Here is a 12,382-nt window from a genome sequence, read left to right on the forward strand (position 1 = left end):
CTTCTTTCTGTTGGCTGAGCAGAAGTCTGTGTTATTTTAAATAAGCTTAATTATTTAACAGAATATGATATAGATGAGAAGACATTTATGTGTGTGAAAACAGCATTATGTTGGTCATAAAACAACTGCACAGTCAAACAGCCACTTAATATTTACTTTACAATATAACACATGATCAAAATGAGGTACCCCCATTAAATTATGCCGTGTCTTACCTGTTTGAACAATGTTTTTTGCTTCATCTTGAGCTGCTGCCAAGCGCTTCTCCCCCGCGGGATTGCACCTACATGAAATAAATTAATGAGCTACCATTCAAGCAGTTTTCCCCTGTAATATTATTGTGATTGCAAAGGACTACATTTAAACTTACACATTGACCTGAGCAGCAATGTTCCCCCACGCCGCCTCCCTCTCTTTTGCAGCTGCAGCGGTGTTACACTTTTTTCTAAAAACATGCTCAAATTCGCCTTATGAGCGCATTAAGATTTCGAGTTCCAGTGAGGTAAAAAACGCAGCCCTCCTCTTCCCCGTCGCCATGGTGACTCGTCGAATCGGGGCTCCATTGATGCTGGCTTTTTATAGTCGTGGTGCACGCGCTTAACTCTGAGTTAACGTACTCTGAGTTGATTGAACTAACTCAAATCACCTGTTCTGAAACCGGAAACCGGAAACTCGGAGTTTCCTATCTTAGGCTAGATCAACTCAGGGTTCAGGATTAGACTCGGAGTTTGTTGAACCTCCTTTGTGAAACGGGCCCCAGGTTAATCAGGGATCTATGGGCTGACATGTGGGTCACCTACTTGCATTTTGCCACTGTAATGTCCCTCTACTGTCCTTTTGCAGTCTGTACTTGCTGCCAATTACTACAATATGTTTAGAATTGAACAATATTGCAGACTTCAGTGTGCAGATCAGTCAGATTGATGTCAATGTGATGAGATGCTCTCTGATGCATTGATTTTATCACACGATGAAACTACGTCAGTAAGCTGCTTGAATGATGAACAAGGACCCGCTGTAACGTATACAGAATGCTGTATATTGAATCGTGGAGATGACATCATCTTTGATCCACGTGTAGCCCTGCGTCATGCTGTAACTTATAATATTGGTATGCGACCCGGGACATCAGCGTTTGCCCATGTGACCCATGTTTGTTTATCTGAGGTTAATTGAGATGGCTTGTAATCCCGAGGGCCCCCGAGGGCCCAGCTATTGTAATCAGGCTGAACTTGTAATATTCATATCATTAGTCAGATGAGGATATGTCCCTTGATGGGCTGGACTGGAGGTGACTCAGGAAAGGAGGAAGGCTTTGTCTTGTGCAGCCTCCCTCCTGGGCCTGACAGCCCCTTCCTCCTTGTTATTCTACAGAGGGCTCCCTCTATGATCGCTCCTCTGTATAAGCTCCCAACACTGCCCTGCTCTCCTCCTCAGTGTTCTGTAAATACACAGATTTGTGTACTCATACATTATGTTCCTAGAAGTGGAAACAATGCACAGTGTCCAGCATCATGATTGAATTTTCCCATGTCATACCTGGCAAACCTTTCAAGATGCTACACAAAGAGACAGCTGCGATGGCTGTCACGACGCAAAGTCAGAGCTGAGAAGTCTACAGAATCAATAAAAAGAGCTCATACTGATTATTGTATGTTATCAAAACTGGAACTCAGTGAGCAAATGCTGCTGCTGAGCAACTGCTTTTCCTTTTATTCTACTTCAATTATTATGAAACACATAAATCCCATTTTAAAAGATGCAGTTGCCTCCCTAAACTCTAATTGATGACATCACATTTAGTGGAGCTGCTCCCATCTAACTGCTCCCTGTAGAACTGAATCACTGTCACAGTAATGTGGGAGAATTTGGGCCTGCTCCTTCATGTAGAACTGCCTTTTTTTTTTTTTTTGAGTTTGGGATGTAGGCAGCTTGTTTTCGGTCTTGGACGTTTGGCCGTAGTCTGACTGGTTGATGAGACATGGTTTGTCTGTTTATGAAAATTTGTGTCTTTGATGTTACCACTGTCATTTAACATATCATATGCCCCCCCATTGTGATTATGAGACTATGGTACCCCAGTCTGCATGGATGATAAACACAACATGAACTCACAGCACTATGATGAGAAAGAGAAATTTGTTTGTTTTTTGCAGCGTGTTGGTACTTGACTTTTGAATGGAGACAGTGGGTTTCAGTTGTGCTTTGGCTGCAGACTGGGGCAACTGTCCAATTCATTAGAGGCAAACTATTGTGATTACCATCGTGTTATTTTTAGCAAGAGAAAGGCAGCAATGAGTGTAGAGGAAATGAGATGAAATGAGGGGAGGGTGAAGGGGTGTAGAGATGTAAAAGATAAACGGAGAGGGGAAGGGGCAGTGTCACGGCGAAGACCGACGTGGATGAGGACAAAGTCGTGGACGAGCGGGCACAAGTCCAGTTGAGAATCCAACTGCATGCCGCACAGGTCGCTCCTCCAGTAGCTGAAGGAGAAGACGAAGCTGGGAGACAGAAGAGACACTATCACAGGACATCTGAGGGTTAAACACAAGAGATTATTACTAAAGCCCTGCTCTAGACCAGAGGAAGGACAAGTGCCTTTTTGTCAAGTTACCAGCTTCTCACATTGGTGACACAGAGTAAGTATTGACTGGGATTATGACACTTGATAATTCTACTCAAGTTTATCTGTACATTTGTCAGAAAATTTTGCACGATTCATTAGAAAGTTGGACAAAATTCTGGATAATTTCAAGGACAAGTGGACAAAATATTGGGGAATGTATAATTCTCTGCAGAAGACTGTCGAATGTACTATTTAGTGTTTCAACATGCTTTTCTGTCGTTTTCAAGCTATATTTCAAATCTACCAATTACTGCACAGAGGATAGGACAGATCATTTACGTCCTTTTGTGCATTGGTAGGGACTGCTGAAATGCTGATCCCGGTGATGGATATTACATCCCATGTACAAAATAATAGGAACTTCATTATACTGTAGCATCATACTATCTGAAAGCCTCTTGTTTTACATCACTAGCCTCACAAAGACGGACTGTTTTCAGATGATTTCTTTACTCTCATTATTGCAAAGAAGAAAATTCCCAATGCGTGCCATCATTGAGAGAAGCTTTGCAGTGTTACAGTTGTGCAATTTGGATCCTGCATTGGATGACCTGTTCTTCTTCTCTCCCTGCAGACAGAGTCCCAACCATGAGAGGCATGCGTGTGTGTTTCTGCCTGGCTCTGCTGCTGCCTTGGTGTGTCCAGAGCCAGAGGAGCAGTCCCGCTCTGGCCAGACTTGATGAAGACACACAGAGGGACATGCTGGCTGTCGACATCCTGAACCGCAGCGGTGTGTTGAACTCATTGCTCCGATCAGAGCATCACACTGTGCTCCGGCGAGCAAGAGCCCCGCGCCCAGCCTTGCAGGTGCCAAAGAGAGCCCAGCAGGGGTCCCGCTTCGCCCTGTCCCTCGACGTTCCCACCAGCATCCTCAGTGTCCTCATAGATCTGGCCAAGAACCAGGACATGAGAACCAAGGCAGCAGCCAATGCAGAATTGATGGCACGAATAGGCAAGAGGAAATAATAAGCCGTAAGGGGCTCGATGGACAAAATCTCCCCTCACAGAGGACTTCTTACATTGTGGCACTGGCACCTGGTTAGAAACAATGTTAGTTCAGGTGAAAACAGTCATTGCGGTCAGTATTTGTCCTTTAGAGCTTAGATCTGAATGGTTATATTACCTCATTCTACACTCAAACCACTCTGTGTACTGACTCTTGAAACAGTAAAGTAATTCAACAGATTGATGTAAAACATGAACAGAAAGACAACGCAAACAAAGACTAAACGATGTAAGATGAAGCTGGCCTCTTGTCTCAAACATTATTCACCCACCGGTCAGACACTGTGATCAAGCTCTGAAATCTGTTTCTTGTGTTTGCATGTGTAATCTTGAATGCAAAGAAAAGGTTGTTCAATTAAATCCAATATGATACTCGTATTTTTTCTCAAGTCTAATTCATTTCACTCTGCATTGATATCAGGCACGCTTAGTATAATTACAAGCATCAGCAACCCATAAAGCACAAATGAATGGGTCTGAGCCAAAAGAGCCTGCGTCACCCACGGCAGGGTCTGATATGTGATAACAGGACAAAGACGTGGGCAGGATATTGACCCCCGAAAGAAGAACAGACCCTTTCTGGAGACTTTTGTTCTCAAATACTTGATAAATTTGGCAAACAAGTTGCAGCTATTTTGAGTCTGATGCATTATCTGCCCTACATTAGATTAATGTCCGTGGCATGATTCATCTGTGCTCCTGCAGTGAGCATGAAATGTGACGCAACAGAGTGAAATAAACTGGTCATTTGAGTTACATATGAGTTTCTTCTGTTTTGCACTGGTTCATGACCTGGAATTATTTCTAATATCACTTTAAGATGTGGTCGCTTCAGTCCCGTTAAAGCCAATACAGTGGAAATATTACAAGAACAGTAAATAATATGAAGCAGCTACACACGATGGAGTCACCACAGAAACTCTCCAAGCCCCGTTATCCAGCAATTAGTCAGACATTAGCATTTGATTGTTGCTCCAGCTGGCATCAGTAAGCACAGGGCTACTTCTATTGCCTTGAGAATATTGTAACAATAATCTATTTAAGGAAGCTGAAATGGTTTTCTCAGGCTACTGTTACAGCACTTATGAGCCATAAAGGACAGCAGCACCAGAGCCTTTTCTAGAACTCATGCTGCTCGTAGTGAAGCTTTGCTTCCCACACCACAGCCGTGCAGTCCGGGGAATGGAGAGAGGACATGTGCACACAATAAAACTTATGATCATCATCATCATCAGGCAGTTATCACAAAAAAATACTTAACTGGAGGCTACTCAGTTTGATGTAATGAGTGCAGTCCTGTGAGAAACCACAGTCTTTATGTCGCCTTTTCAGTTTGGGTTTCAAGTAGTTTCACAGATTTGCCTCGAAAAGTGTCTTTCTGCTACAGCTGCTCGCGCTACAGGAAATAAACCCAGACGCTTTCCAATGCCAGTGGTATACATTTACTGCAAGGGTTAAGAACAATTTTGAGGTACGCTTCACTTCACTATATCTATTTTATTCTACTTTATACTTGCACTCCACTACATTTCATTTACCTGACAGATATATAGTTACACATTGAGATTTCAGCCAAAAGCTGTGATTATCTTCTTATTTCTAAAATATGATGTACTGTTATACACTAAACTAGGCCAACAACTTATAACAAATATAAGCTGTAAAAAGAAAGAAAGAAAGAAGGAAAGAAAAGAGAGATATAATAGTTTCTCTTTGAGAAGGCCAGTTCTGCTTAATGTGTACTTTTACTTTACATATTTAGAGGTTACATTTTGTTGCTAATAGCCTCTTAAACACCTGTCCTTCAACACAGCAGTCCCCAACCTTTTTTGCGCCACGAACCGGTTTCATGTAAAGCAGAAACAAATAAAAACAAATGATTAAAAATACAACTGACTATTAAGTTGAATGTAGTTGTAATTAGTGGGAGCCCTGCGCTTGTTTCGCTTCAATGAGAAGGCTTCACTGCCTCATGTGCCAGCCTGTCGCCACATATTACAGAGCGGGCTTGGCGCGTGACAATCACCTGAAGCGATAAATAGGTATTTTAAGTAGGACTGCTGATATTGTCTCTTAAATGCAGCTTTCTTTTTCTTGGAAGTTGTGGACTCGTCTTCTTCTGCCTCATCATTTGGCCTTTGCCCCTTTCCAAAGAGGCTTTCCAAAGACCGTTCTTTACACATTTTTGCTAGCGCGTGGGCTTACTTTTTTACTACTGTATCACGTGACCGAGACGAGCGGATTAACGTGTGCAGAGGCACCTGATTTTCAAATCATACTTTTTTCAGACTGACGATTGATAAAATATTGTTTGTTCCGTCTCTCTATGCGGCCTGGTACCAAATGGCGGAGGTTGGGGACCGCTGCTTCAGCCTTTTTTAATGTAGGCAGAGCAGGTGTTTCCTAACTGCAGGAGCCAAAATGAAGCAGTTGCTCGTTTGTCCACATGATGTCCTCATTGCTTCTCTTCCGTCCACACAAAACCATATTATAAACACTTACAGTTTGACCGAAGACGGTTCATCATATCGTCAAATCTATGCATTATGCCCTCTTCTTTGCCGCACAGCGTTTTGAATAAACGCCACATGGCTGTTCAAACGGGGGCAGACAGGAGCCAAAATGGCGGACGGTAGCGGTTAATCATCTCATCCAGGTGTTGTTAATTAGCGCAGATGAGGCAGTGACGGACCCGTGTGGAGACACTTCACAGAGACTCAAGTAAGCGTGAATATTTTGCTGTTGGCCTGTTGTACTTTTGTAACACTGTCTGAATCGTTTCTTTAATCATATTGTGCTCAGGTGATGTGCACATTACCATAAATGTAGCGTTATGTTATGGTGATATTGTATTTACTTTATTTGAAATGAAGGTGAAGGTCTACTCCACCTCAGTCTGTCCATATTTAAGCCCAAGAGTTTTTGTTCTTAACTTCTGGGGACTGTTTTGTAAGTTAAAATCCTTGATGCAGTCATTTTAAATCAGCAAATGTCCTGATTAAAGCATCTGACAGTCTTTAGGGGTTTTAATGTCTTGGGATCTGTCTGAATGCTGCACATAGGCCTAGGTTATCCTAGTAAACAAAGAAAATGAGTATTTTAGAGGGGCAGTAAATCTCTTTATACATCTCTTTGTTTCACAGCAGGCATGTCAGAGAGGTTGCACCGGGTCACTTCTGATCCACACAGTCTGAAAGGTTTTTCCTTTATTGTTCTTTACAGTCAGACAAACATTCAGATATCTTCCTTTTTTAAACCATTTGAGGAACAATGCCAGTTGAAAATGTAAAATTGTACCTGGGTAAGATCTCTGTCACATCATTTTGACATCAATCCCTCAGTTTAAATGGTTTTGGTGAGTGTCCCAAGGTGATGACAGACTACCTGTTGCTTTAGTTGTGTGACATGATGTGATAACACCGGGGTGTGTGAACACTCCTTGTCTGAATAAGCCGGCACGAGCGTGTGTGTGAGCGAACATTGAATTCATTCATTTGAATTTAGATTGAAGAATCAGACTAAAGTCCTTGCAATCACAGTGTGTTTTGCTAATCCACATAACACATCTGCATGTTTTCATAGGGACTGTTTCTTCAGTAGAAAGTAGTTCCAGTGGAAAAACCTGGACTAATTAAAACCAAAACTACCTGCATGGCTACATACCACTAGAGCTTAGTGACACAGTGCGCTTTAAGCTATTTGCATGGAACAAGCAAGGACTTTCCCAGGAGAGGGTTAGTGGGAGTGCTCATGGAGAATTACTCAATAAAGTTGACAACATGCAACTAGCTCAACAGTCATCAGCACAAAGTTCAGTGACCAAGTGTTGCAAGAAATAGCATCAAGCGTGTACATTATCGGAAAGTTTTAGTGGTGAACACAGAGTCGGGAGCAGCACTTCAGGACACAGTGACCACTGAAGGAGGATTATACAAACACCAGGACAACAGCCGGTGAAGGGCCTCCTTTCTATAACTGTAAGGTCATTCATGTTGGAGAATTTTGTGTCTTCTTTGGGGGAATGTTATAGTGAAATGTCTGTGGTTTATTCCTACATTAGATTTAATTATGACAGATGGAGGCCTTCAGTACCAGAATCTACTTTAGATCAATGTCTTAATTTATTGCTGGAATGTAAAGTGTCTGAACTTTCAAGCTGTTATATTCACGTAAAACTGGCTCCTTCCATGAGGCCTGTTATATTAACCCTTTACCTGTGATGATGCAGTTCAAAGTCTAACTGCTACGCTTCCACTGAACAGGTGGAGGTGCTCTCAGATGGATTACGCCATGAAGTCGCTCAGCCTTCTGACTCCGTCTTCCCTCTCCAAGTAAGACTGCTGCTCCGTGAGTTCAATGCGCTGCCAGCAGTGTCACAGGAGTTACCATTTTAGGATTATTCACGGTATCTGTTCTCAGGTGCGTGACAGCCAGTGTCTCAGCCAGCGCTTCTATGACCCAGCAGCTCCTGTCGGGTCGAGCTCCTCGTCCAAGGCCCTTCAGGGTCACGAATGCTGACCGCAGTGTGAAGAAGGGCATCATGGCAGACACGCTCGAAGACCTGATGAACAAGGTAGGGAGGGGGATGAAGTGTTAAAAGGGCTGAGGGAGGAATTTTGGTGTAGCTGAGGGTGGATGACGATCACACAGTGACGTTAAAGCTAAAGATATAGTGAGGAAGCGGGGAGACACTCTGGAGTGTGTATAGACATTTAAAATTACCACATACAGACCAACCTGTGACTCACTTATTGCTTCACCCTGTGTGAGGCTCACGTACATGTATCTGACTAATAACACTGTCTCTCTGCAGAATGGACCATGTTTTCTAATGACTAATGTGCGCATATGTGTGTCCTCTCTCAGGTCAGCGACTCTTTGAGCGTACTGTGTGTCAGCGCCCTGGTGCTGGATGAAGACGGCACAGGGGTGGACACAGAGGAGTTCTTCCAGACGCTCCCTGAAAACGCTGTCCTCATGGTCCTGGAGAAGGGCCAGAAGTGGACCCCACATACAGTATGATAGCGTTTTGAGCCTTTTCACATCAACCACTAGGTGACAGTGTGGATCAGTTGCTTCAGCTTTAATTAATTCGCCATTAAGTGATGCTTAACACGATGATCTTCCTCTGCTCAGAGTTTGTTTTGCCAGTGGTTCTTTTAAAGTAGTGACTGAACAGGCAGGAAAATATATGTGTCTTAAATGCAGCAGCTGTGAATATGATGCACGGATCTGCAGACTGCAAACTCTTCAGTGAAATTTAATCAGCAAATATTTGATCTTTCACACAGAATAGGGGAGTCATGTCTCAGTTATTGTGCCACGGCAGAACACGGGGCGAACACCAGAGATTAGTTTCTTCCTTCATCATTTTTAGAGAAAAATCAAAGGCTGGGGTTGAATATTAATCAGACCCAGAGGTATTATCAAATGTCAATGGCGTGCACCCAAAAGCAATTAATTTCCATAGAAATTGATGCATGCAGTGACCCCCCCCCTAAACATTTTACTCTAGTGACCTCAAACTGACTTTCATTGTCATTGGTGGCTGCAGTCATACCAACGAAATGTGTCTGCACCCTTTTGACCTGACTTATGTTTCTCTTCCCGTTGCCTCACAGAACAGCCCCCCCAGAGATCGGCTCAGTGAGTGCAGGCCGCAGCACCGGACAGATGTGGCCAAGCTGACTTTTGACCTCTACAAGAACAGCCCCAAGGATTTCATTGGCTGCCTGAACGTGAAAGCAACCCTGTACGGTGTTTATTCGGTGTCCTATGACCTGCGCTGCTACGCTGCCAAAAACATGCTGAGGTGAGTGATAGAGCCTGCCAAATACCTGAAGCCTTCTGATATTTTTATGCTTTGTGTTTGAACTATTACATAATGTTCCTGTTGGATTCCTTGTAATAGTTTGATCCAGTTAGAGGAGAAAATTGAGCCGTTTTAATGAATTTTAAGTTACTAATAATTCAGTTATCCTCTGATTCATTTTCTACTGTACATCAGCTGCTTTTTGAACAGATTAACAACAGTTAAAGTAGTCTGCACACAATACCTAACATGTCAGTTCTGAATTCATATTTTACTGTGTGGGTGGTGGAGTTGAAATGGTCAGATTGCGGAAGAACAAAGACTAGATTTTACTCAGATTAAATTTAGGAGGAGTTATGTCATTGCTGCTGAGATCTGCTGGTTTTCAGCTTTAGCGTGCAGCTTCAGTCAGAGAGGATTACATTTTGCAGACTGGTGAAATAGGTGGCTTCTGTGCTCATATTGCATTGCAAGAGGTTTGTTTCTTAGATGTCAGTCGTATGAGATGCAGTTAATGTGAGAAATGATCATCTGAGGTTGTAAATGTTTCCTGTCACTCATTTTCTCATCAGTGGCTGCTTATCTGTCACGCTTGTGTATTTCATTTTCTGTGACAGTTACTCAAGACATCTCATTTCCTTTTTTTCTTGATAATATTTCAAATATATGAATATCCCACGTTGCTCAAATGCTGTGATTTTACGTGTCCAGTTTTCTCGTTATGACCACTGTCTCTCAATGTCTCTCTCTGTGCTCCCAGGGAGGCTCTGCGATGGACCATCTTCTCCATGCAGGCCACAGGCCACATCCTGCTGGGCTCCTCCTGCTACATTGAACAGCTGTTGGAGGAGGAGGAGCGAGCGGAGAAGAGCCTGGCGCTGCCACAGGAAAGCCGGATCAGGCAGCTGCAGAGCATGCTGCTGGGAAAGATATCTCACTGATGAAGGGACTAGAGCTGACGAGAAACACATCCTCTAAGATTTAGGACACAGTGTAGATGTCACAGATGAGGCAGGTGATCTCCACCTGTTCATGTCACATTTTCCTGTGCAGTTTGCAGACATTTGAGTCTCCTCTCACAGTCACTTTCTTGCTCTGTTACATCTTTTTTTTTTGTTTGTCCCAAATGAACATAGAGGCCGTCACCATGTTATTCCTCAGAAAGCACTTTTACGCACTACTGTCTAACTTTTTCCTATGGAGATGAATAAATAAAACACTAACACTTTTTATTTTCCCATTCCTGAAAGTCCATTTAAGTCTTGATACAGTATGTCCACAAGTGGGTTTAAATGTGCAGCATCAGCCCATTAAGCTGGTGCTGTGTGTCTGTGGTTGGTTGGTTCCTGGTCATAGTCAGTGTAATTGGCAACAGGTCCAGCTGTCTCTCCCACGCTTCCCTAATTGTCCCCTGGCCTGTGCTGTCCTGTCAGCTGCAGCCTGCCTCAGCCTTAGAAAACCAGAGGAAGAGAACCAAAGAAGAGCAAGCAGCTGCAGGGGGGACGGAAGCAAACCATTATCCTGAGAGAGAGAGATGATGGCTTCTGCTGGTGGCAGAAGTACCACTTCTGCCATCTTGTCATGGAAGGTGGCAACAAAAAGATGCAGACAGATTTTAACCAAATTAGCTGTCTGATACCTCCAGAAGAAGATAAATGTCTGAGGTATGGATTCAGTAGGTCAAGAGTCAGAGTTTGACTGTGGTCCACTCTCTAATCCTTCAGCTGGTTTTTGCTCTCTTTGTCTCCATTTTCTGTCTACAGAAAATATTGTGACCAGGAGGATTAGAAACTGGCCAGAGGTGGTCATTTCTGATTCAGTCCATGTTTACATGAAATACAGTCAATGCCCCCCATATGATACCAGTTGCTCCACCATTTGCTAATGTATTGAGGAATATGGGTGTTGTTTAAATGTAACGAGATAACAAACCATTACCCTATTTTGCTGTTGTTTTGTATTGATATGGCATCAATTAAATGACATGAATGCATGAACTCTAGTTGCACACCCACGTGCAAACACAACATGAAAGTGAACACTGATCACATGACATTTTTTCTTCTGCACTGAAATGAGTCATGAGCTCTTTGCAGCTGACAGTCATGTTTTAAACTATTCGTGTGTGTTGAATTACAGCCATACACTTGTCAACATTTAGATTGGTTCTGACAATATCAGCTCAGTCTGTTGAACAGGATTTTTCTTTCCATTCAGTCAGTGTGCAGATACTCAAACTGAAAATATCCAACCATTGACTGCTGTTGTCTTGGTTGACCTTGAAGTTTGAGCTCAAAGTTACAGCTTTACTGCATATTCTGTAAAGGAGACACGAGCTCTGATCTAAATGTAAACAGCAGGGTCATCACCCCACTAAAACAACTAAACACAACACTGAAAGCTGCTTTCGTTGATTTTCATTAATTGACAGCTCTTTTTAAACAGGATCCCAAGACAACAGAAGTTAGTGTTTTCTGATTGTGTTATTGGTTTGCAGAAAAACAGGCCTGCAATCGGGATCAAAATTGGTGTAGTATAACCAGAGATATCATCTTGTTTTATTCTGGGGTCTACATTTCCCACAATGCAACTCAACTGCAGACAGTTTGGTCAGAATGCATTGTGGCCATTTGATCACACATCCTCCTCATCTGGTACTGGGTTATTCTAACCCGAACCGCTACCGAAACCAATTATGCTCTATGTCCGCCTTTTTGCACATGTGTAGAATGAATCATGTTTCCGGTGTGGATCAGGCACTGACATGTTATGCTATTTTAGGCTGATTTGGCCTGGAGCTGCTCATCTCAAGCAGAGATGAGGAGTGGGCTACAGAGGCATGTTAAGATCATTTCTGTCTAACTCCACACCTCCAGATTTTTGTCATTTTCAAACTTGTGCTCTTCAAACAATATACAGTGACTCAAGTGACATCACAT

General features: G+C 42.9%; 1 protein-coding gene across 2 annotated transcripts; it reads left to right on the top strand.

Annotated features, from left to right (window-relative positions):
• Positions 1-6,162: 6,162 nt before the first annotated feature.
• Positions 6,163-11,371, top strand: cidec (cell death inducing DFFA like effector c). Of its 2 annotated transcripts, none has more exons than XM_076748340.1 (6): positions 6,163-6,352; positions 7,894-7,962; positions 8,051-8,204; positions 8,498-8,647; positions 9,253-9,443; positions 10,204-11,371. In XM_076748340.1, exons 2-6 carry the CDS (start codon positions 7,910-7,912, stop codon positions 10,382-10,384), a joined length of 729 nt encoding a protein of 242 aa, XP_076604455.1. In that variant the 5' UTR covers positions 6,163-6,352; positions 7,894-7,909; the 3' UTR covers positions 10,385-11,371. The 2 variants fall into 2 exon arrangements, with proteins under 2 accessions (XP_076604455.1, XP_076604445.1); XM_076748330.1 differs by lacking the exon at positions 6,163-6,352 and adding an exon at positions 7,499-7,608.
• The last annotated feature ends 1,011 nt before the right edge of the window (positions 11,372-12,382 follow it).

The sequence above is a fragment of the Chaetodon auriga genome, chromosome 2 (assembly GCF_051107435.1).
Source record: "Chaetodon auriga isolate fChaAug3 chromosome 2, fChaAug3.hap1, whole genome shotgun sequence".
NCBI lineage: Eukaryota > Metazoa > Chordata > Actinopteri > Chaetodontiformes > Chaetodontidae > Chaetodon > Chaetodon auriga.